Source organism: Mustela putorius, unplaced genomic scaffold (genome assembly GCF_011764305.1).
Source record: "Mustela putorius furo isolate JIRA1106 unplaced genomic scaffold, ASM1176430v1.1 tig00000224_pilon_pilon_pilon, whole genome shotgun sequence".
Taxonomy (NCBI): Eukaryota; Metazoa; Chordata; class Mammalia; order Carnivora; family Mustelidae; genus Mustela; species Mustela putorius.
Window position 1 is genome coordinate 3340831 of NW_025421321.1, and position 26493 is coordinate 3367323.

The 26493-nt window shown below is 41.1% G+C and overlaps 1 protein-coding gene across 2 annotated transcripts in view; it reads right to left on the reverse strand.

Annotated features, from left to right (window-relative positions):
- Positions 1-1953: 1953 nt before the first annotated feature.
- LOC101682727 (sulfotransferase 1C1) overlaps positions 1954-26493 on the reverse strand; it is a 47829-nt gene continuing 23289 nt past the window's right edge. Inside the window, exons 4-9 of one of the 2 annotated variants that reach the window (XM_045077608.1) lie at positions 12307-12404; positions 6645-6771; positions 5622-5716; positions 3524-3704; positions 3144-3290; positions 1954-2644 (exon numbers count right to left, since the gene is read on the reverse strand). In XM_045077608.1, coding sequence (XP_044933543.1) covers positions 3178-3290; positions 3524-3704; positions 5622-5716; positions 6645-6771; positions 12307-12404 — 614 coding nt within the window. In that variant the 3' untranslated portion in view covers positions 1954-2644; positions 3144-3177. Of the gene's footprint in view, positions 3291-3523; positions 3705-5621; positions 5717-6644; positions 6772-12306; positions 12405-26493 lie in introns of both variants that reach the window. The other variant, XM_004764354.3, reaches the window with a different exon arrangement.

Here is a 26493-nt window from a genome sequence, read left to right on the forward strand (position 1 = left end):
GGCTCTCAGGTTCCAATGTGGAAGCCTGAGTCTTCACAAATATGGATCTTCAGGATGCCTCCAGACTCATTCACATACAGTCCTGGCCCAGCTAAAGCAGGCCCAGAAACTCAGCTTAGAGACTGGATAGTAGATGATATTTCAGGCTTTGTGGGTCCCTTCCTCTTTGTTGATGTTTTTGCAATCTTTTTAAAATAGGAAAACCCTCTTAGCTCCTGGGCATACCAAATGAATATCAATTTGGCTCAGGAACTATAGTTTTCCAACCCCTCCATGACCCTATACTGACAACCGAGAAGGAAGAGAGAAGGGAAAGGCACTGACAAAGAGGGGATGGGTGCTTGTCCACTTAAGAGTAAACCTCTCGTAAGAAAGCTGGTCATTAGACTTTACTAGTATAAACTTGAATTCCTCCAAGCCAAAGGAAAAAAAAAAAGGGTAGGTACCTAGAAAGATTTGAGTTTTTACTCCTATGACCTGACTTCCTTTCTCCATCATTTGTCATTAGCATTTAACATATTTGAATTCAGAATATTCCAGCTGAGACAGACTAAATTTGCCACAGATGTTTTGAAGTTCCATTACCAGCAAACCCCACACTTGTTTATTATGAATGAGATGGGAGAGGACAGACGGTACATAGATGCAGAGTAGGGAATGAAGTCCTCTCTCCTGAGGGCAGGCAATGGGCTTGTGCTCATTGGGTTAGGGAAATTGTAGAATACCTAGGAGAAAAGAAGGGCCCAGGAGCCCACGACAACAGGTGGCTCTGAAGGGTGCATGGGCCTGGCAGGCTACACTCAAATTTGGAAAGGGTCAGTTTGTGCCCAGGGCTACCTCCTGCTCACAGACTTTTCCATGACAACGACGTTCTAATCCAGGGCCCTCCCAGGGAAGAACTGCCTTTCTAAAGAATTTCCACCAAGGCTTGTTATTTTTCTTTTTCTAAACGTGCCAATTAGGAAGATTTTGAGATTTGTTAAAAAACCCGACAGGATTCCTTGAATCCCAGGTTGTGATGACAACAATATGAGTGTCCAGAGGAACAGCATAAGGGCCCAGTGGAGCCCAGGGGGAGGTGTGGGCCATGGGCAGGGCTCCATGAGGGGGCTGCCTGGGGTGGGGACCCAAGTCCTCAGCTCTGCTGGTGCCAGCCTGTGGATTCTTAGTCTCATCCCAAGTGAGGTCACTGGATGGTGTGATCTGATTCTCCAGTTTCTCGTTCTGAAGTTTCAGGATTCCAAGGTCAGTGTCATTTCCCACTGCTTTGTATTTTTCTCCTTCTGAAAGCTTGCCTTCAAATTCCCTTAACCGTGGACATTTATGATGTGATCTTGGATGCCTGTAGTATATAGAGGAATGTGTGTGTGTGTGTGTGTGTGTGTGTAAATGTGTAACATGTGATTAGAATAAAAGTTATTTAAAATGTACCCATGGGGTTCACTTCATCACTTTCCTCAGAGCAGCTCAGTAGTGTGCGGAAATCCTGTATCGGATTACTTGTCACTGAGGTTAATGATTTTCATACTTACTTTAGAAAGGAGAACATGATAGAATGCAAACAGGGCTTTGTTCCTGGGTGGGGTTGTTATTTTCCTGTATCTTAAGATTTAGTGGCATTGGAAAGCACCACTCCCACAGGCTGCACCTTCCTGGCATTCTTTTAAAATAATACACTGATCTTCACACTACTTATGTAAATAATGCTGGCACTTTCTTGAGACAGGTTTTCTTGAAAAAAAAAAAAAAAAAAGACAGAACATGATTACATGTGTAGTTGAATAATTTGGCAATCCTGATAATTTTGAAAAGAGCCTCTTTTTTCTTTCTTTTTTTAAGATTGTTTTATTTATTTATTTGACAGACAGAGATCACAAGTACGCATAGAGCCAGGCAGAGAGAGAGGAAGGGAAGCAGGCTCCCTGCTGAGCAGAGAGCCCGATGCGGGGCTCATTGCAGGGCTCAATGCGGGGTTCGATTCCAGGACGCTGGGATCATGACCTGAGTCGAAGGCAGAGGCTTTAACCCACTGAGTCACCCAGGCACCCCCTAAGAGCCTCTTTTTAAGAAGCATGAAATGTGATCTTCATAGTTAAGATTTTCTTGAAGTGCATGTGGTGCTGGTATTTTATTTTATTTGGGGGAGGGAAGACTAATTTAAGGATTTTTCCCCCCCTTTCTAGCCCATCTGAAATATAAATATTTTCTGCCTTCCAGCTTTGTGTTGGCCTCAGAAGTGAACTGTTTATTGTTTGTCATGTGCTGCTCATCAGTCATTCCCACTCTGGCCCTTCTCTTTGGTCTTGAGACCATATCCAGCTTGAGACTGCCTGAATCAGGCACAGCTCACTAGCACTATCTGTGTCTCATAACCTAATACCTCCAAGAGCTGGACCATCTTCTGTGTTTCATTCTTATTGGTTAAGGATAAACCCTGGTTCCCCTTATGCATTCTTCATAGCATTCACTTCTCCTCTGCTTCTTGTTCACTTTCTCTTGTGTTGAAGTTTTATTATTTATTTCTCTGCTTTCATGAATTCTGCGTCTGTACAGCCAGGCTATTGCGAGCTAGTGATGGGGTTATGTCATGTGTCTTTCACATCCCACCATCCCTTCACACGGTCATACCAGGAGCCCCACAGCACTGGAGGGAAAAAGAGAGAAGGGGGGGCATCAATATCTACTTGAAACTTACAAAATGAGCATGGATATCTCAAATAAAAGGGACAAAGGCAGAAGACAAAGACCCTGGCCATAATTCTTATTTGCAGAAGACAGGACTTTTTAATATTTAGGGAGAGAATAAAAAGTATTCTGAATTCCTTGGTTTATATTTCAGCTCTTTGATTTATGGCCACATGAAATATTGTGTAGTGGCCAGGAATCATAATCTTTCTTTCCCCTGCATCACTGCATGGTGCCTAGATTAGTGTTACACAAAAGATAATTGTCTATGTGAATGGTCATGTTATTTAATTTTAAACTTCTACTCAAGACTTTATTTCATCAAACTTCTACCCAGGATTTGATTATACTGGGATGAAGTATATCATAGTGGCATGGAACTGTGGGTAGTGTAGGAAAGGTCAGGATTAGAGGATGGGTGTGTGGTAGTTTTAAGTATCCTTGATTATGACGCTCACATGTCTAAAATCTAGGAAGGAGATCCTCTTGCCCTCAGATCTCTGTGCGGAAGGTCAGGGTGCTCCCTGCCATCTTCTTCTGGTAGTCCTTGTCAAATTCTTCATTCTGGGCCACAGTGAAATAGTTCTTCCAATCCCCAGGCATCCCTGAAATAAGGCAAAATCTCAGAGGTTGCTGTAGGAGTACAGGGAGGAGGGAGCATGCATCCTTGGAACCAGCACAAGAATGGGGGAAAGAAGGAGGTTTGCCTCTGAAAAATTATGCAGTAGTGTCATTGACAGGAATGAATAATGGGGCATAAAACATGACTGGGAAATCTAAGCAGATGATGGATATCACAGAGTCCAATCTGGCACTTGAGAATATAAATCTTACATACCTTTCCTCATAAAAGGGGAGATAGATTGGTCCATGAGGATGGTGGGCAAAGTGGTGTAGTTGGCCATTGGGTTTTGCTTCATTACGTCGAAGGAGGTGTGATAGAGGATTTTATTCAGGACTTCTTCTGGCATTTCTTTCTCTAGGAACTTCAATATCTTCTGAATTTCCCTCTTTGGGTCCTATATGTAGAGCAATTATACAAAGCAAATAAATTTGGGCTTTCTATTACAGATGACATTCTGTTTGAACAAACAATATTTGGGAGGAATAAGTTAAGGGATCAGTTCAAATATATTCAACAACTACCCCTTAGGTGATAACTATGCGCAAGGCACTGTACCATCTCAGTTGCTGCCATGACACAAAGATGAGAGCTGTTCCTGCCCTCAGGAGTTCACCCCGCAATAGAGGGATGAATGAAGACATAACTAACTGCAAAACCTCACCCAGAAAACATGCTGCTGGCACACAGAGAGTGTCATGAGATTTGTTGAAGGGAGTAATTGTGTGTCTTGGCAGAGATCAGGAAAGGTTGTATAAAGGAAGGGAAAAGTTGCAGGTGAAGCACAGTATGATATACTCTTGTATTTGAGCTATAAAAGATGGCAAAAATATCTTTGAGTTTAACAGAAGCTTAGTAAGGGGATAGATACAAGAGATCTCAAGTTGACCCAGAAATGCAAATTATTGTGCACTGGTTCTTTCTGATCAAAGAGTTGCAGAAAAGGAGCTAAAACACTTAAAAAAAAGATTTATTATACTATGCAGCCATCAAAAGAAATGAAATCTTGCCATTTGCGACAACATGGATGGAACTAGAGCGTATCATGCTTAGCGAAATAAGTCAAGCAGAGAAAGACAACTATCATATGATCTCCCTGATATGAGGAAGTGGTGATGCAACATGGGGGCTTAAGTGGGTAGGAGAAGAATCAATGAAACAAGATGGGATTGGGAGGGAGACAAACCATAAGTGACTCTTAATCTCACAAAACAAACTGAGGGTTGCTGGGGGGAGGGGGTTTGGGAGAAGGGGGTGGGATTATGGACACTGGGGAGGGTATGTGCTTTGGTGAGTGCTGTGAAGTGTGTAAACCTGGTGATTCACAGACCTGTACCCCTGGGGATAAAAATATATGTTTATAAAAAATAAAAAATTAAAAAAAAAGGGGGTTCTTACACTGGAAACAGGATTATAGGAGAACATTTATTTTTTGCCTCATTGCAATGTTTTATTTATAGATTTTTGCAATGAGCATGAAATACACTTCTTCTAAAAAAAAAAGATTTATTTATTTACTTGATAGAGAAAGGACAGGGGGAAGGGCGAAGAGGGTGAATCCTCAAGCAGATGACCCACTGAGCATGGAGCTGGACACAGGGATCATTCCCACGACCCATGAGATCACAACCTGAGCTGAACCAAGAGTCAGACACTCAACTGACTGAGCCTCTTAGATGCTCCAGGGAGCTATAGTCTTTAAGTGTATTTCTCAACATTGGCATGATCAGTAGTTTGCAATTCTAGGATACTAACCCTCAGAGCAGTGAGAGTGAATCTGTCATGCTTCTCATACACAGTGACTTGAAAAGCAGAAATCTGTCCTCTGCCACAGTAGTGGGACCAATACTGCCTATGTTTATATGGACTAGACTTCATTTCTGATGTGGGACTGGGGTGTGGAACAGGGAGAAGTAAACTTTCCCTGAGCATTCACTGAACACAACTAGGCACTTTATAAATGTAATCTCATAAATCCTTATAATAATTTCATGAGATCAAAATGAGATGATACCCATTTGTAGCTGAAGACACGTGATTCATGAGTGTCAGGATTAATTCAACTATAAAGACATGTGATATTTCCTTAGGGGGAAGGATCTTCTGGAAACTGTGAACTGAAGCAAAGAAAATTGAGAAGAGCAGAAAAGTAGCTAGAACTTTTGAGGATAAAATTGAGTTGGGAAGAGTGTCATGGAGAGAAAGGACTTGCACTGAAGGCTCTTCTATGACAAGCCCACATGCCAGGGTCCCAAATGTGGTTTGCTGCACTGGAGAACATGGTGGGTCTAATGGAGATTGTACTGCCTTTCACCTCCTTCATGTCCTCATAGAAGAGGTAGAGAATACGATGCTTGTCTTTCGCATCCCACCATCCCTTCACATGGTTATACCAGGAGCCCCACAGCACTGGAGGAAAAAAGAGAGGAGGAGGGACATCAATATTTACTTGAAACTTACAAAATGAGCATGGATATATCAAATAAAAGGGACAAAGGCAGAAGACAAAGACCCTGGCCAGAATTCTTATTTGCAGAAGACAGGGACTTTTTAATATTTAGGGAGGCAATGACAAGTATTCTGAATTCCTTGGTTTATATTTTGACTCTTGAATTTACTGCCACGTGAGATACTGTGTAGTGGCCAGGAATCATAATCTTTCTTTCCCCGGCATCATCACTGCATGGTGCCTAGATTAGCATACACAGTAAACAGTGTCTCCTAGCGGGCTGATTTTCATTCTGAAAAATCTGTACTTACTAGATATTTGGGCACATTTACTCTCTGTAATAGTGACTTGGGGAAGAGAGGTGCACTGGGTGTCTTTTGTTGGCCCTGCCAAATCCATTCTGCACCCTCCTCCACCCTGCAAGGTTGACCTCGAAGGACTGTGTCACTGGGCTCCTTTGTGCTCAGGCTTCCACCTGGGATTTGCCAACAAATGGCCCTGAAAGGCTTTGGAGGCAGGAGGAGAGTGAGAAGGATGTGTTTATTTCCCTGATGCCCTTCCTTCTGACTCACTGTGGTGGACTCTTTCTCCTACTGGAGGCCTCTGCTCCTATTAAGGGGCCTTGTCCTCTCTCCAGGGGGCAATGGCTCCCTGCTGGTGTTCACCTCAAAACCTGTTGGTTTCTTTAAACTCTGCCTGTGCTTTCTAAAGAGTCTCTTAGCTAATTTCTCCCCAAATGATCCAGTTTGTATATGTCATTGACACCCTCCCATGACCTTGATGACCACAATCATTCAGTGAAAACTCTTCCTTTCTGATGTCAGTAGTGAACAAGGAAATGTGAAAAATGAATGAGCAAACATGAGCCCATAATTTCCTTTAACTTACCTTTTCCAGTTTTGAATGACTCAATATACTCCTCCCATGAACCAGGGTCAGGCATCATTTTAGTCATTCTTGAGAAATGGTAGTAGGACACCAGACAGTCCTTTGGATTTCTAGCCACATAGATAATCTGAAATCAACCAGCAAGGCGATTGAGACAGACAGCAAACAAAATAGAGAAAATTATTGCTTAATGCAGAGGACCATGACATTAGAAGAATCTTAGATAATCCTATTTGAGTAACTGAACTTGCATGCATTTTCTGCGAGCAGGATGACCACATTTTCCAGTTTGCATAGACAGTGTTCCATTGTATATCTGTTGTCTTAGATAATGATTAGGAGCATGCTTTCCCCCTCTCAAAAGTATCCTGATTTGAAGGAGATATACTATAGTTGCCCTAATTATAGTATTTATGAAGGCCACTGTTGTATTTTCCAGTATGTGAAAAGTAGGTCTTCCTTGGCTCATACTAAGCAAGGACTCTAATTCGGTTATTGCACAGGGGTTAGCTAAAGCAGTCAGCCGTCTAGTCTAGTCTCCCCTGTACATGATGAACTTCAGCCTTATAGATGAATGATCATTCATACTTTTCATTTGTGGTAAGATTGTAGGATCTTTGAAGGCAGTGCTAAGTCTGTTTTTGGAACTGCTTGTGATGGTTCTTCTTATTGGAAAAGCAGGGTTGTGGTATGGCTGGGGAGAGCTGACCTCTTGGCTTCTTGTCCTGCTGTTTCCTGCCCACCTGTGTTGCTGTGTGCATTCTCAGCAGAGCTGGGATGGAGGTGCACATTAATGGTTTCTCAAGCATTTCCACATGTCTCACTGAGCAGAATTTCTGTGTCCTAACAGAACCACTCACCCACTGACATTTCCCTCTTAGGCAATTGTCCCAAGCTCTTGCTTTCCCTACTGCCTTTCCATAGATTGCTGCTGTATAGGAACATGGACCAGGTCTGTTTCTCTGCCTCTTTTCCTACTGCTCAATTTTTCTCTGATATTTATGAGAGCATGTAGGGAACCCAAAGGTGTGACACAGCTGTAACATCTTGCCATAATATAAATGTCTTTCTTTCTTTTTCTTTTCTTCTTTTATTTATTTGAGAGAGAGAGAGAGAGAGCAGAGCAGGGGGAGGAAGAGGCAGAGGGAGAAGCAGACTCCCTGCTGAGCAGGGAGTTGGATGTGCAGCTTGGTCCCAGGACCCTGAGATCATGACCTGACCTAAAGGCCGACGCTTAACCAACTGAGCCATCCAGGTGCCCCTGTAAATGATTTTCTTTTTTTTTTTTTTTGAAAATTTGAGAAAATTTTAATATTCTTTTCTGAAAAATGCAGGCTACGAAATGCATATTTTAGCATATTAGCTTTTTTAAAAAATTAATTAATTTATTTTCAGAAAAACAGTATTCATTATTTTTTAACCACACCCAGTGCTCCATGCAATCGGTGCCCTCCATAATACCCACCACCTGGTACCCCAACCTCCGACCCCCCCGCCACTTCAAACCCCTCAGATTGTTTTTCAGAGTCCATAGTCTCTCATGATTCACCTCCCCTTCCAATTTACCCTAACTCCCTTCTTCTCTCTAACACCCCTTGTCCTCCATGATATTTGTTATGCTCCACAAATAAGTGAAACCATATAATTGACTCTCTCTGCTTGACTTATTTAACTCAGCATAATCTCTTCCAGTCCTGTCCATGTTGCTGTAAGTGATTTTCTTTTCTTTTTTTAAAATTTTTTATTTTTTATAAACATATATTATTATCCCCAGCGGTACAGGTCTGTGAATCACCAGGTTTACACACTTCACAGCACTCACCAAAGCACATACCCTCCCCAGTGTCCATAATCCCACCCCCTTCTCCCAAATCCCCTCCCCCCAGCAACCCTCAGTTTGTTTTGTGAGATTAAGAGTCACTTATGGTTTGTCTCCCTCCCAATCCCATCTTGTTTCATTGATTCTTCTCCTACCCACTTAAGCCCCCATGTTGCATCACCACTTCCTCATATCAGGGAGATCATATGATAGTTGTTTTTCTCTGCTTGACTTATTTCGCTAAGCATGATACGCTCTAGGTCCATCCATGTTGTCGCAAATGGCAAGATTTCATTTCTTTTGATGGCTGCATAGTATTCCATTGTGTATATATACCACATCTTCTTGATCCATTCATCTGTTGATGGACATCTAGGTTCTTTCCATAGTTTGGCTATTGTGGACATTGCTGCTATAAACATTCGGGTGCATGTGCCCCTTTGGATCACTATGTTTGTATCTTTAGGGTAAATACCCAATAGTGCAATTGCTGGGTCATAGGGCAGTTCTATTTTCAACATTTTGAGGAACCTCCATGCAGTTTTCCAGAGTGGTTGCACCAGCTTGCATTCCCACCAACAGTGTAGGAGGGTTCCCCTTTCTCCGCATCCTTGCCAGCATCTGTCATTTCCTGACTTGTTTATTTTAGCCATTCTGACTGGTGTGAGGTGATATCTCATTGCGGTTTTGATTTGTATTTCCCTGATGCTGAGTGATATGGAGCACTTTTTCATGTGTCTGTTGGCCATCTGGATGTCTTCTTTGCAGAAATGTCTGTTCGTGTCCTCTGCCCATTTCTTGATTGGATTATTTGTTCTTTGGGTGTTGAGTTTGCTAAGTTCTTTATAGATTCTGGACACTAGTCCTTTATCTGATATGTCGTTTGCAAATATCTTCTCCCATTCTGTCAGTTGTCTTTTGGTTTTGTTAACTGTTTCCTTTGCTGTGCAAAACCTTTGATCTTGATGAAATCCCAATAGTTCATTTTTGCCCTTGCTTCCCTTGCCTTTGGCGTTGTTCCTAGGAAGATGTTGCTGCGGCTGAGGAGGAAGACGTTACTGCCTGTGTTCTCCTCAAGGATTTTGATGGATTCCTTTCGCTCATTGAGGTCCTTCATCCATTTTGAGTCTATTTTTGTGTGTGGTGTAAGGAAATGGTCCAATTTCATTTTTCTGCATGTGGCTGTCCAATTTTCCCAGCACCATTTATTGAAGAGGCTGTCTTTTTTCCATTGGACATTCTTTCCTGCTTTGTCGAAGATTAGTTGACTGTAGAGTTGAGGGTCTATTTCTGGGCTCTCTATTCTGTTCCATTGATCTATGTGTCTGTTTTTGTGCCAGTACCATGCTGTCTTGATGATGACAGCTTTGTAATAGAGCTTGAAGTCCGGAATTGTGATGTCACCAATGTTGACTTTCTTTTTCAATATCCCTTTGGCTATTCGAGGTCTTTTCTGGTTCCATATAAATTTTAGGATTATTTGTTCCATTTCTTTGAAAAAGATGGATGGTACTTTGATAGGAATTGCATTAAGTGTGTAGATTGCTTTAGGTAGCATAGACATTTTCACAATATTTATTCTTCCAATCCAGGAGCATGGAACATTTTTCCCTTTCTTTGTGTCTTCCTCAATTTCTTTCATGAGTACTTTATAGTTTTCTGAGTATAGATTCTGTGCCTCTTTGATTAGGTTTATTCTTAGGTATCTTATGGTTTTGGGTGCAATTGTAAATGGGCTTGACTCCTTAATTTCTCTTTCTTCTGTCTTGTTGTTGGTGTAGAGAAATGCAACTGATTTCTGTGCATTGATTTTATATCCTGACACTTTACTGAATTCCTGTACAAGTTCTAGCAGTTTTGGAGTGGAGTCTTTTGGGTTTTCCACATATAGTATCATATCATCTGCGAAGAGTGATAATTTGACTTCTTCTTTGCCGATTTGGATGCCTTTAATTTCCTTTTGTTTGTAAATGATTTTCTTAATGCTTGTGTCAGTTATTGCCTTTTTGTAAGCCTGAGTAATTGCAAAGGGGCAGTCTGGGCTATACAGGGGACATATTCATTGTGTTTGTGGTAAGAGTCGGATGACCGGGTGTGACATAATGTCCAATACATTTTTTGCTGATCCATCTGTGTGATCTTCTCTGGTTGCAGTAACAAATTCCCAAAGATATAGTGGCTTAAAACAATAAGAAATTTATTTTCTTATGGTTCTGGAGGCTCAGGTCAAGCTGTTGGGAGGGCTGGTCCCTTTGGTGATGTTAGGGGAGAATCCCTTCCCTTGCTGTTGCTAGCATCTGGAGGCAACCTACATTCCTTGGCTCTTGACCCAATCCCTGGCTTCACTTGTCACATCTCTAACTTCTTTCTCTGATCTCTTGTGTCCTTCTTATAAGGATCCTTGTGATGATATTTAGGTACACCTAGATAACCCAGGATATAACCTTCCTTCTCAAGATCCCAAACTTAATCACATCTGCAAGCTCATTATATCATATAATGTCACATTAAGTTTCTGGTGATTAGGACATGGATATCTTTAGGCGGTGAATATTTAGCTTACTACTGTATCATAAAATGAAAATCTTGGCCTAAGCTCTCTAAGGTAACTTCCTACTCAAATAATTCACAACACTGAGAAGATAAAGGGAGGTGGTGTCATTGAGATTCTTACATTTTTAGAAGGCCTAATTTTATAAAAAGAAGGTGCTAGTATGATGACTAACAAGATGTTATTGTGTTTTCTGACATTGTATCTACACTATCATTTGGAAACAATATTGCTTCTTGAACAGCAACAGGCACATATGAGTGAAATTATCGATCTATGGGTATAAAGCAGGGAGTTTTCACAAGTCAAGGTGATCTGGGTGTAATCCCAGGGAAGCAGATCAGGAATGGGATAACACTTTGATATATCAAATCCCATTCAATTGTATTGTACCTTGTTTGGAGATGGGCAAGATGAAGAGCTGGTGATGCAGAGAATCCCAGAAAAAAGAGAGTAAAAAACAATCACTTGCACTGTGTATCATAATACTGCATGGAGGAGAGAGTGTTTTAGCTCACAGACTTGACCCTTATTTAAACCTTGGTAAGGTTTAAATCTGGGTTTCTAAAGTAGCTTGTTCACAAGGAGAAGACATGCTGGTTTAGTTGATATAAGCATTTGATTCTGCTGGATGGCTACACTTTTCATGGCAAATTTATAAGTCAATATTTGACTTATATTCCATATATCATTGACTTTAAGAGTCCCTGATGAAGCAGATTAAAAAGAAACACTAGTATATTTGATGTACATTGCACATCAAACCTGAATTTGAAAGTGTCAAAATAAATGAAAATTTCTGAAAATGGAGGACACAGTGGTATAACGGTTCCTGCGAGCTTTGCTCCATGAGATTTTCTCTAAGGGTGGCCAGTGTGGTACCATCTTCCTTTGTCTTTCTCTACCTTTCTATCCACAGGTTTTCCCTAAATAAATCCCTTTTATGTCTTCTTTGGACTTGACTTCTGCTTCATAGATGATTGGAACTAAGATAATATCCTTCTTCAGGAAATATGTGCTTTGTTTCACCTCTTCCTCTCTGGCTATAGCTTAATCAGCAGCTAACCAGAATGATTTTGTCTGAAAATTTCCTAGTATGTACCCAGAAATAATATTTTGAAAGAAAGCTGGATCCAACATGGAGTATGTGGGAATGTGGGAGTAATCCCACCGTCTGCCCTATACCTCCACTGGTTATTTATCTTTCAATGTCTTTGATTGTTTCTAGTTAGATGGAGATATTCTCTGTCCTTACTGACTCAAACTGGGTTTGAAAAGTTGGCTTTTCCTACCTTTGAATTTTCTTTCCAGAAAGAAGGTGGTAGCAACTGAGCAGGCAGGTGAGTCTTCAAAGTTCTAGGAGAAGGCATTTTGCTGGCCAGATCCAGACCTGGAAAGGAAGGCCACACCATTTAGCTGAATACTTTTTATCAGCTCCACAAATTCAATATTATGGTTTTGTAAAATATCTGAAATGAGGTTTATGAAATAGCTGGCTCTGCCTAAAATTATGGTTTTACATGCTTACCTCCTAATGACAACTTTACCATCTACAGATAGAGGAAAGCACTAATAAGATACTGGAAACCATTGAGACAACAGCACTCTCCTTATTTGCTGGGTATTGGTTATACTTGTGTGGGAAGATGAAGATGTTTTGGGAGGTATGAGGTTGGTGCAGCTATGATCCCAACAAGCACTTGGATATTTTGTCCTTTGGGTTTTTCTATTACTACAATGGGAAGTAGGTTAAGGCTGCTGGAGAAGAGCTGGCTTCCTTAAGAGAGGTGGGTTATTATTGGTTAGCTCTACAAGGCCAGAAGTTCCATGTATGTAGCTTCAGGCTTTCTTTTAGACTTTAGTTTCCAGGCCAAGAACTGCAACAGCTGCCAAACACCAGCACTGTGCTCTGTGCTGGGATGTATTTTCAGATGAAAAATTGAGCCTTACAGTGGTCAAGTAATTTCTCCAAATTAGTAAGTGTGACAGCTAGGACTGGAAATCCATTCATCTTGTGGGTGTGGAAAGCCATTGAGGGGGAGGCCTAAGAAACTTTGTGGAAAGCAGCAGAGAGGCAAGGAACAACTAGGTAAATCACAGATAAAATCCTCCTTGGAAACAGAATGTCCAATGCTGAATGTTAAAATACCAAATACAGGCACACATGGGTGGCTCAGTCAGTTAAGTGTCTGCCTTTGGCTCAGTTCATGATCCCAGGGTCCTGGAATCAAGCCCCAAATCGAGCTCCCTGTTCAGTGGGGTGTCTGCTTCTCCTTCTCCCTCTGCCCTTGTGCCTCCCCTGCTTGTGCGTGCTCTCTCTCTCAAATAAATAAAATTTATTTCATACAAATAATAAATACAGACTGGGATTTGGCCACATGCAGCACCAAACTCAGGAGAAGTGGCTTGCAAATGAGGCAAACTGGCAGCTTTGGTTGGAGAAGCAGTTTCTGTTAGAGAATCAGATATATCGAGAAGGGGAGACATCCCCTGGAGACCCAGCAGTGATAAGAAAGAAGAAAGTAAGAGGAAAAAAATTAAAAATCCTGCAGAAACAGAAGACATAGCCACTAATTCTCCACCCCTCCCTGCAACCACCAATAAATAAAATGGCACAGCAGAGGACAGATTGGACAGAAAATGATGCTTTCAAACTAGGAACTATGGCAATTAAATGAATACAAACAGAAAAAGCAGGTCTCATGAAGACAAAACTGCTATAAAAACCAGAAAAGGCAAATCAAGGCCTTAACCTGATAAACATTCTACCCCCAAACTCAACTGTAAACCTAAACAAAATTGTAACATGATACTCTAAACTTAATTAAATATCCAAAACAAACATTTGGAAATATGAACAACTAACTCAGAAAAATTAGGAACCAAAATAGAACCCTCCACCCCCCCCCCCAAAAAAAAGAGGAAAGGTGACAAATGAAAAAAGACTTGATGGAACTCAGGAGAGAAATAGAAGAAGACACAATAACATAAGAAGTGAAGATTAAATCATAAGGTTGACAATGAAGGATAGGTTTGAAAGAAAATTTAATAAGAAAGGAGTCAAAGAAAAGCAAGAGATAACCAAGCAACAGGCAGTGAGGAAATAAAGGGGAAAAAAAGTGGTCAGAGAGAAGGTGTCTGAGCTGGAAGACAGGCGCAGTGGCTATAATGTGAACATATACTGCAGTTCTTGAGAAGAAAATAAAAACAGTGAAATAGAACTAGTATTTAAATCTGCAATCTGAGCAAACTTTCTGAAAAGAGGACTTTAATTTGTCTCTATTGAGATTTTAGCTAAACTACTCCACAATGTTGTCATCTGTTCTGTGTGGTCAAGCAGCCTGCTGAGGCGTTGAACTGAATCTGTCCCTCCTGCAGTTCATGCACCAGCACCAGCTATACAATAGCCTGCAGAGGCCCTCCATGGCCCTGGGATCAACAGTCTCCCCTGCCTCCCAGGGCCTTCCCTTGGAGCACTTCCTTGGATAAGACCTCTGCAGAGCTTACCAAAAACTTCTCCTTTTGGTTTTAATTGACCAATATGGACTTAGCCCAGAAACCCCCAAATTTTCTACTTAGGGACACTAATAAGGGCATGTGCCTCATGTCCTGTCTCTCTGCCTGCACTGTCTCGACCCTCCTGTTTGGCCCCTAGAGGCATGCACTGTACTTCTTCCATGATGTGGGAGTAGTAAACCTATTTCAATTCTCTTTGCCCTTTTCTTAAGCTGGGGCTCACCAGCCCACCTGAGGCTCTACTTAACAAATGTCCACATAACGAAGTCACAGTTGGCTTCACAAGTAGGATGGATTGAGTTAGTTTTCCTTTGATAATGAAGAATGCATTTTAGCTGCAAAGGGTTTACTGACTAGCTTTCTCAGGTAAGTAGTCCACTGGGGAGGAGTCCATTGCCTGCTGGAATTTAGTCGCACTGCTTGTGCTGTTGCATGCTCTCTGTTCAAAGGGCTGCCTCAAGTTCCTAACCCAAAAGTGAAGCTCCAAAAAACAAACAAAACAAAACAAAACAAAACAAAACAAAACAACCCCAAACCAACCAGAGTTGTCTCAAACCTCAAGACCTCAAGAGTATTGCTAATTGGAACTAATTTGAGAGGCTATAGATGTGTTTGTCATTTATTAATAATGCCCAGGGGGTACCCACACTGGGTGTTAGACTTTGAGTGTGATTCTCAACTCTTAGTACAGATCCAGAGGCTGACTGTTAGGGACAGCTGGCTAAGATTTTGGCAAGGTTCTATTGCCCTTAGTTAACAGAGGTGAACTTGTGAGTTGCAAATCTTGCCCAAGTGTGGGATAAGATAAAGGTGCATTACCCCTACCAGGAGAGGGAGACTCTCCTGACCTGACTGGTTTTGCTTGTGGGAGGCACTAGGATTCTGAGTTTTAACTTGGATGATAGGGATGCCTTCACTGGGGAAGTCACAGTCCCTCAAAAAGGCAAGAGTGACTGAGGCCTGTGGTCCTTCTGTCACTGGATACTTTCCTGCTGTGGCAGCTTGTCTCCTGACCCTGTGGGGTGTCATGGGTCCCACTCCTGGTGTGTAGTTGCACAAAATCTAATGGCTAATACAAATGACCTGAACACCTGCTGCCTGCACCAACTAAAATGTTCAAGGAAATTAGCAAGCTCCCAACTAAATGTAAAACACTCATAAATGTGGCACTGATCAGTGTCGAGGTGTACCAACACGCCAAGGAGCTGGTTCTATATAGTCTTGGATTCTAGGGGTGAGCCTTAATGATCCTGCCACCACTGGGCTAGTGGAGGATAATCCCAAACCCAATGGGGTGGATTGGGACACCCTGGAGTGGAAAGCAGCTCGCAATGACCACTGGGGACGGCTGCCACAGTGACAATTCACAAGGTCAAATCTGTGGGGAATAATAAAGAATTAGAAACTGAAATTTGAAACTTTACATGCCTTAAGATTAAAAATATTTTAAAAGATTGTAGGCAGGAGGAAGGAAAGGGGCTGACTGGCTGTTGAGAGTGTTTAATACTGGCTCTGAGCTATTCAACCCATGGATGTGAATCAACTAGCCAGTATTTACAAGAACCCCACATGCTTAACCTTTTAAAAGACCTTCAGTGAGCACTGGATGTTACACAGAACTAATGAATCATTGAACGCTACATTAAAAACTAATGATGTACTCTATGCTGGCTAACTGAACATAATAATAAAAAATAAGTTAAAAAAACTCAAAAAGGAAAAGTTTAGCAGTTACAAAATAAAAAAACAAATAAATAAATAAATAACCCCCGAAGCCTGAAGGTCAAATTCTGTAGAGATGCATGTGACCCAACCTCCAATCCCTCATAGGGACTGTTGCAGGACTAATTCATCCAGAGTTAAAGCAAAAGCTCGCAGCTGTGGATGATCTCAGTGTCATAATTGGGATTTCTAATCACAAGGGAGAATCCAAACCCGAAGACACAAGCCCTAAAGATATAGAGGGACAATCTTGTCTCTGGTTACTTGGATTTTTATGGCTAGGCAGAGAGTCTGCCCTTCTATCCCCATAGTTATTAATACAAAGACTCAAAGCCAGTGGAAGATATTAGATGAGGCCCAGCCTCTTCCCCACATGACTGATACGGTCCAGTGGGTCTATCACTTCTTTGGATATAGCAACCCATTCTGGATTTCATTTCCAATCATTGAGGAGGCCCAATTGACCCTGAATCCAGAGAGTTCTTTTTCCATGGAGGATTGCCTCCCCTCACCGAATGACAGGGCCGAACTTCATTTTATGAGACCCTCCCATAATATTCAGGAGCCATGCTGGGAATAGACACGACAGCTCCTCAGGATGGAGTCCATCTCCCAATTTCTGAAACTTTACAGCACATAAAACATGCCCTCCCTGCAAAATAGACATGCCCACAACCTCAAGGTCAGCCTGCGGGTGCCAGCACCTTTCTCACCACCTTCCTGTAGCCCCTATTCCAGTCCCAAAAGGCAGCAACACCCAGAATGGTCCTAAATACCACAGAGATGTATCTTGGCAGCACTGCCAGCTGGGAGTCCCCAATGATCTCATATTTGGACAGTTCTGGCACAAGTTCCTCTCAAAAACTAGTGATCATCTTGGAACAGAACCCAATTTCAATGGCCCAGATCCTTGAAGGGGGTCCCAAAGCTCTTTCTGCCCCAAACAATATCACTGACCTGCGGGCCTGATAACCTCCCAGAGCATTATCCTAGAACTGAACAACTGCTGAGCTTGTCATCGCTTGGGGACAACTGCCTATTCATGACTCTGGTATTCCATAGGATCAAAGGCAGTAACCAGATATCCTTGCCTCTCTTAAACATCAGAGACCAAGTCATAGTAATTCCAGGCAATCCTTCTAAATTCCCCCAAAGAACCTCCTACAGCCTAGAGTCAGAACAGGTAAAACCATAAAGGTAGTACAAATAAAGTTGGATATGCCTACTGGCACCATATTTTCAAAACAGTTGCCAGTGGTGTTGGCCTTCCTGGCTCTTTTTTTCTATTATACGTATGGATGCCCTTACCTCATGACATGCCTGGTGGAATAAAGATAAATTCTGGATTTCATATAGGCCCTGCTAAAGGAGAACCTTCCAATTGTCCCTACTCGGATAAACACTAAATACACCACAGTATTGACTCAAGCAGGGTACACAGGGCCTTTGGTCTGTCATTAGAGATATGCTTGACACTGGGGTCATTCAGCCCACCAGGTCTCACTTTGATAGCCTAATCTGGCCGTGTGAAAACTGCCCACCAATGAATGGAGATTAACGATTGACTAATGAATCTTGAATGTTCAAGTTTCTGCCATTAAGACTCCCATTCCCAATATTATAGGGATGATAGACGATATCCAAAAAGCTTAGGGTCCTTACTTTGCTCTCCTAAGTTTAGCCAATTTGTTTCACTTGGTCCTGACAATGGAAGACTGGGAACTTCAACTTGCTTCCAGTTTCAAGTGCACCTTGAACCTTTAGTTAGCTGCCATGGGTTATTTAAGCACCCCTGCTATTGCATATAACCTATGCAGACAAGATTTAAATTCATTCAAACCAACCCGCTGCCATCTTTGGTATTATTTAAGTGGCATTCTCCCTCCAGGGCCCTTTGAGGATGCTATCCAGAAGACTTACAGCTAGTAACACATTTATAGCAGAGAGGATGGGCCATTACCCTGTATATAATCCAAGGACCAGCCACTTCCTTCAAGTTTCTTGGCATCAGGTGACAGCTGAGGAGTGTGAAATCCCTCTCACATAAAACATCAATTCCTCATAATTAAGCCTCTTATTACATTATGGCAGGCATAGCACATATTATGTGTCTTCACCTTTTGGGGGCAACATGTTCTATACTTACCATTTTACTGAAATTTGTGTTGTTAGATGCAAACCAGTTTCTTTCCATTTGGGAGAACCTTACCAAACTGTGTTGTAACTGGTCCAGCAAGCATACTGCAAGCTCTGTTCTTAGTCTCCCTGGGCTCAGACTTCTGATTTGAATCAGTGGAGACATCAGATTAGGCGTTCTGGAGTCTCTGGACTGAGCACAGCTTTAGTGGCTGCCCAAGAGGTTTGGACCAAAAATCTGCCCCAATGGCAGTACATACCAAATGAGCAACAAATTTTGGCAGCCCACTAGGCCCTTTTAGAGACAGAGGCATTCACAACCCACACTGTTTTGCAGCAAGTCCCCATCTGGCATTGGGTCAGGAATTCGACCCCATGGAAGCTTAGCATGGCCCCTGAGGCTTCACTGTTAAAATGAAAATGGCACCTTCAAAAAAGGGCTCAATCTGATGTTAGGGGCCTTTTCAGATTACAGGAGGATATGGCTCCCCCAAATTCAGTTTCTTTCCCACTGATAATGGAGGTGCAGCTGGTGGTACCCCCGCTGTTGGCCTCTCTAGTAGTTTGAGAAGCTCCCGGGGACTGACTGTCTGACATGGAAAGGGACACAGTGTTCTTCATCAACGGCAGTGCCACCACTGTGCACAGTGCAACCCATTGGCTGGCTGCAGCAAATTATCCTGCTAGCAGCATATCCCTAGTTGAGGAAGGCTCTCCGGCTTGGCCCAAATAGCATATTTGGTGGCAGTGTGCCTGGCTCTACAACAGGCTACAAAAGGGAGACTCCCAAGGGCATATGTTTTACTGACTCCTGGGCTGTTGGCCAGTGGGTTTGCAGTCTGGTCAGGATAATGGCAAAAGGATAATTTCATGATTCAGGAAAAGCCTCTCTGTGTGCCTCCCTTTGGAGAGTGATATGCCAATTATGGTCACTCATGTCTGTACACACATGCCAACAAATGCCAGAAGCACATTATAATAACGTTACAGACTCCTTATCCAAATTACATTCTTGTTCCGAAGCCTTGTGTGAGCCACCTCCCAGAATATCAGACCCAGCCCCCATATAGCTATTTCTCCAGAGATGCCATGCGGCTATGAGCCCATCTCACACCAGGTCACAGGGAAGTGACAGCACTCACCTTACACATGCTAGCAACCTGTTCAAGGGTGGATTGTGCAATATGACCCTCTTCTAATAGCCCAATGGGACAAATTTACCAAATTGCTTAGAAATCATGGCTCAGATCATGGTCTAGTACCAGCCACAAAGCTAAGGCCACTGGCTTTGCTCATTATTCTGGTTATAAAGTCTATTTCATTAAACCAAGTTTGTAAAAAGTTTTGTATGAGATTGGAATTATAGCTTCAGGGTTAACTAGTGGAACTGTGGATTTCAGAGAGAGGAAAAGAAGTGTTCTGCCTGGTGGATGCCAATCTCATTAGGAAATGAAGTCCACAAAGGAGTCCCAGAATCCAGTGGTCACTCTCAATGGACACAGGTCAGGTCCCTGCCCTGCCACAGAAGAAGAGGTATATGATCTCTTGCTGCAAGCCAACTGCACTCTTGCTTTGGTCAGTATCCAGATTGCTTGCCTTGAAGGATACCCCACAGGCTAGTCAAATGCAAATGTTCTCCTTTATTGTGGCTAGCCTGGATAATAGGGTTGTTGGTAGAGCACTCCAGCCTAGCCATATCTCGGGAAATGTGCTGGAAAAAAAGTCAGCCAGGCACACAGTTGCACCAAAGGATGGCTGAGCACCAAGGGCTGCAGGTCCTATTAGAAGGGCTTCTTTTAGCATGCCACCAGGTATGGATTCTGACCCAGAGCTCATCTCCCTCTATATTATATGGTGCCTATGGAAGTGATGCTTAAAAGAGTCATTCTATCCTTACACCATACCTCAAATTATATCCCAGGCTGAATGGCCCTACTGGTGTAACCTAACCAGACCCATCTGGCTGGCAGGTTTGTGCTCTAACCATCCTACCATAGTTCTAATCCATAGTTCTAATGGAACTATCTCTGGATTGTACAGCTGTCATCCACAAAATGTCCTTACGATGTGCCTGCCAGTGTGTCCAGAACCTATATGTATTGTGAATGGGGTCCTAACAAACTTTGTCACAAATTGTGTGTTCCTTTGTGAGTTGTAACCCCTGATAATCTGATGGAGCTCACTGAGATCTGCCCACCATGGAGGATAGCACACACTAGTAGTCTTATCCAGAGCCAACCCTCTAATATACATACTTGGAATTTAACACCAGCAGCCACTCCTACCTTTTATGAGTCTCTACCGGGGAAACCACCCTTTCCTGGCCCCTACCAACCCCAAGCATACCAACACTTCAGAGAACACTGCCCCAGCCTCAGAGCTCTTGCCACCATTGGAAGTGACTGCCCTATAAACATCAATGCCACCCCAAGGAAAAGATGAGGGAGACAATGTCCCTCAACCTCTCTTGATCTTGGGATTCCTACCTCTAGATTGCCTTCACACCAGGAAGGAAATGACTGGGGTGACTGTCACCATAGAGGCAGAGTTGCAAAAATCCCTCCAGTTGATAGAACCTGAGGACCTCATAGAGTTCCACTTTATGGAACTCCAGGTACAGAATACCTGGAGAAATTTGCCTCTATCAAAAACAATTGTAAAACCATGACTGAGTCTCCTGCTGACTCCCTGGTAGCACTAGACATCATTTCACCTTTATGGGAAGCCAAACAATGTATTCTAAACCATTCTAGCCACATTATGGCACTTCCTCACAACATCTTCTTTTTAAAATTAAATTTAATTTTTTAAGACGATTTTATTTATTTGGAACACCTAGGTGGCTCAGTCAGTTAAGTGCTCTCCTTTCGCTAAGGTCATGATCCTGGGTTCCTGGGATAACCATGCTCAGCTGGGAGTCTGCTTCTGCTATCTCCTTCTGCCCCCTTACTCACGTGTGTGTGCATGCACGCAGTATCTCTCTCTCTCCCCTCCAAATAAATAAAAGAGAGAGGGAGAGGCAAAAGCAGGGGTAACTCACAACACCTTCTTTACCATGCTTATCAGAAAAAGTTGATCCCTGTTGATCAACTTTGAAACATACCAAAGTATGTATTATTGGATTTTAAGATAAAGAAAAAAAAATCTTTAGTGCCTCCAGGTAAAAGACGAAGTGATTCATATAGTCAAGAAAATTAAACTGGCATCAGGTTTCTCTAAAAATAGCATACAAAGCAAGGAAAGAGCAGAGCAACATTTTAAAGAAACTTAGGGAAAGAAAGTGGGAATGGAAGGTAAGATACCCAGGCAAGCTGTGCTTCAAGTATCAAGATTATAAAAAGAAGCTTAGAACATGCAAGAACTCACAGAATACAATATATATGTATGTTCCTGAGCAGTTTACCAGGGTGAGTTTGATTCTACCAAGAGATTACCAGGAAATCATTATTACAAAACTTGATGATGAGCATTTCACAATATTTAGCATTAGAAGTAAAATTTAAAAGGGTGAAGGGATGAGTGGAAGAACATGTAAACCTTAAAGTTTCCAACAAAGCAGAAAGAATGAAATTTAAAATTTAGGGTAAGATTAATGATGGTTGTATATTAACAAGAATAAAAAAATTTCCTTTGAAACTGGCAGATCAAGTAGTAAAAGTTTAAGAGAAAAGAGGATTAAATACTTACAAAAGGTGATAATAATACACAGGCAAACAACAACTAAGAAAAAAATTAAAAATTTCTTAAAAACAAAACAAAAACTCGAAATAAAACCAAAAAAGTACACATAAAGGCATTCAAATTGGTAAGGAAGAAGTAAAACTTTCACAATTTGGAGATGACATGATACTGGGTACAGAAACCCCTAAAGATTCCACCAAGAAAGTACTTGAACTGATGAATTTGGTAGTGTCACAGGATGCAAAATCAACATACAGAAATCTGTTACATTTCTATACACTAATAATGAAGCAATAGAAAGAGAACTTAAGAAATCAATCTGATTTGCAATTGCACCAAAAATAGTAAAATACCTAGGAATAAACTTAACCAAGGAGTGAAATATCTGTACTCTTAAAACTGTAAAACACTGATGAAAGAAATTTAAGACATCACACACACACAAGACAGTTATTCCATGCTCATGGATTAGAAGAACAAATATTGTTAAAGTGTCCATACTATCCCCCCAAATCTACAGATTTAATGCAAGCCCTATCAAAATATCAACTGCATTTTTCTCAGAAACAAAACAAATAATCCTAAAATGTGGTATGGAACCACAAAAGACCCAGAATAGCCAAAGCAATTTTGAAAAAGAAAAACAAACTTGGAGGTATCACAATTCTAGATTTCATGTCATGCTACAAAGCTGTAGTGATCAAAACAGTATGGTGGTGGCACAAAAATAGACACATAAATCAATGGAACAACATGGAAAACCCAGAAACAAACCCACAACTATATGATTAATTAATCTTCAACGAAGCAGGAAAGAATATTTAGTGGGAAAAGGACTGTCTTTTCAAGAAATGGTGATGGGAAAACTGGATAGCTATATGCAAAAGAATGAAACTGGACCACTTCTTATACCACACACAAAAATAAATTCAAAATAGATTAGGAACCCGTATGTGAGACCTAAAACTGTAAAAATCCTAGAAGAGAGCACAGGCAATAATCTCTCTGACATCAGCCATATCAACATTTTTCTAGATATGTCTCCTGAGGCAAGGGTTAAAAAAAAAAAAAGCAAATATAAACTATTGGGACTATATAAAAATAAAAAGCTTCTGCACAGCCTAGGAAACAACAGCAAAAATAAAAGACATCCTACAGGATGGGAGAAGATATTTACAAATGATTTTTCCGACAAAAGGTTAGCATGCAAAATATATAAAGAAGATATGAAACTGAACACTTCAAAAAAATCTTATTAAAATTAACAGAGGACATGAATGGACATTTCTCCAAAGAAGACATACAGACGGCCAACAGACACATGAAAAGATGGTCAATATCACTGATCATCAGGGAAATGCAAATCAAAACTATAATGAAATATCACCTCATACCTGTAAGAATGGCTAAAATCAGCAGCATAAGAAACTACAGGAATTGGTAGGGCTGTGGGGAGAAAGGCACCCTCTTGCATTGCTGGTAGGAATGCAAACTGTTACAGCCACCATGGGAAACAGTATGGAGGTTCCTCAAAATAGTAAGAAAAGAACTGCCCTGCAATCCTATAATCATACTACTATTTACCCAAAGAATACAAAAACACTAATTTGAGAGGACAGATGCACTCCTATATTTTTTGAAGCATTATTTACAAAGCCAAAGTATGGAAGCAGTGCAAGTATCTATCAATAGATGAATGGATAAAGAACTTGTGGTACACACACACACACACACACACACACACTGGAACATTACTCAGCCACAGAAAAGAAAGAAATCTGGCCATTGTAATGACATGGATGGAGCTAAAGAGTATTATGCTAAATGAAGTAAGTTAGTCAGAGAAAGACGAGCACCATACCCTCTCACTAATATGTGGAACTTAAGAATAAAAGCAAATGAACAAAGGAAAAATAAAAAGAGAGAGAGAGACAAATTGAGAAACAGACTTAACTATACAGAACAAAGTGGTGTTTACCAGAGGGCAGGTGGATGACGGGCTGGGTTAAATAGCTAAAGGGGATTAAGATAACACTTACCATAACGAGTACAGAGTAACATGCAGAATTGTTGAATCACTATATTATATACCTGAAACTAATAACACCGTATGTGAACTATATTGAAATTAAAAAACTTAAGAAAACCCAAAACACCCACACTTTTTTTTTTGTTAGAAAAGATAAACAAAAGGGAAATGCTAAATAGGGAAAGAAACACAGTAAATATTACTTATTGCACATGATAATATTTTCACCAGCCAAACTGACCATGTTCACTTGTACCCACCAAACTGTCCCACATTTTTCTTTAAACTCTTCTTTTCAGCTTATCTCTTGACTCATACAAAAGACCTAGGTGAGCATAGCATCCTGTGATGGAAAACAAAACTACCCCTCAAGCAGTAATGGTTATCCTGTTGGTGAGCTCCAGCTGTCCCAAACCACCCTGACCAGTGTGAGCTAAACCCCAACTCACATTTGTGCAGGTGGATCATGCAGTGACTCATAGGTTGACCAACAGTTAATTTTAATTTATCATAATATTAAAACCTCATCCAAGGAGAAGCACAGGCTACATTAACATAATATGCAATGTATGTATAAGCATGCTTCCTTAAGGCACATGTGTGACCCAACACCTATCCCCCCTTTTTTTCCTCACCATAACACATACTCTCCCAATTTCCATCACACTGCTATCCCATCCCTTCCACCCCACCTCCCCTCCAGCATCCCTCTGTTTGTTTCCTGAGATTAAGAATCTCTTATGGTTTGTCTCCCTCCCCAGTCCCATCCTGTTTCCTTTTTACCTCCCTTCCCCTCACAACCCCCCACCCAGCCTCTCAAATTCCTCATATCTGAGAGATCATATGATAATTGTCTTTCTCCGATTGACTTATTTTGCTTAGTGTAATATCCTCTAGTTCCATCCACATCATTGCAAATGGCAAGATTTTTGTTTGTTTGTTTGGGTTTTGTGATGGCTGCATAGTATTCCATTATATATATCCCCCACTTCTTTTTTTATACATTCATCTGTTGATGGACATCTAGGCTCTTTCCATAGTTTGACTATTGTGGACATTGCTGCTATAAACATTTTGGTGCACTTGCCCCTTCAGATCACTACATTTGTATCTTTAGGGTAAATATCCAGTAGTGCAATTGCTGGGTTGTAGGGTAGCTCTATTTTTAACTTTTTTGGGACCCTCCATACTCTTTTCCAGAGTGGTTGTACCAGCTTGCATTCCTACCAACAGTGTAGGAGGGGTCCCCTTTTCCCCCATGCCTCCCACTTTATATAAATGACAAAACTCTCTTTCTAAATATTCATCCTAACCCTAAATAAAATAAACCCATTTACTCTTGTTGCAAGAGTCATAGCTTTGGAAATGATTCCCCAAGATCTCCTTATTTGCTGCAAATAAAGTTTTCTTTGTGTGGCAACTCCACCTGGTGTAATTTCTATCTGTGAATCACTAAGGAGTAAACTCATGTTAGTTTGGTTTCGATACAATATAATTGTAACCAAACATAACAATCATATCAATAAATGTGAGTGGGATTAAGATAACTATTAAAATTGCTCAAGGGGCACCTGGATGGCTTAGTAGGAAGAGCATGTGACTCTTGATCTCAGGTTTGTGAGTTTGAGCTCCACATTGTGTATAGAGATGACTTAAATGAATTTTAAAAAATTGTGCAAATTGGCTCATAAGGGAAATCCCAACCATATGCAGCATAGAAGACACACCTAAAACATAGAAGGAGTAAAAGTAAGGTGGTGGATAGTGATATAAAATGAAATTGGAAACTATAAAAAAGTATAGATCATGATGCTATCAGACAAAGTAGGATTCAGATCCCAAAGTATTATATTAGATAAAGAAGAAACTTTATATTGCTAAAGACTCCATTATTTCAATAAAATATAAAAATCATGAATATGTACATGCCAAATAACAGAATAACTACTTTTATAGAACAGAAACCACAGTAGATATAAGGAGAAATAGAAACACACTAAAAATTAATTTTTAGGATAAGTGGACAAAAAGAAAAAAGATAAAAGATTTAAATAAAATAAAGAATGTGTTAGATCTTTTAGATAATAGAGAATATATTCTTTAGATAATAGAGAATATATTCAAGTGCACATGAAAAATTCATAAAAGTTGATAATACGGCATAAATAAGAGTTTTCAAAAAACGTGGAATATACAAACAATACTCTTTGATCATAAGTAAAATAAAACTAGAAGTTAAACATAAAGTCAAAAAAAAAAAAAAAGATGCCTGCGTGGCTCAGTCAGTTAAACGTCTGCTTTTGGCTCAGGTGTTGCTCCTAGGGTCCTGAGATTGAGCCCCACAGTAGGCTCCTTGCTCAGCAGGGAGCCTGCTTCTCCCTCTGCCTACTGCTCC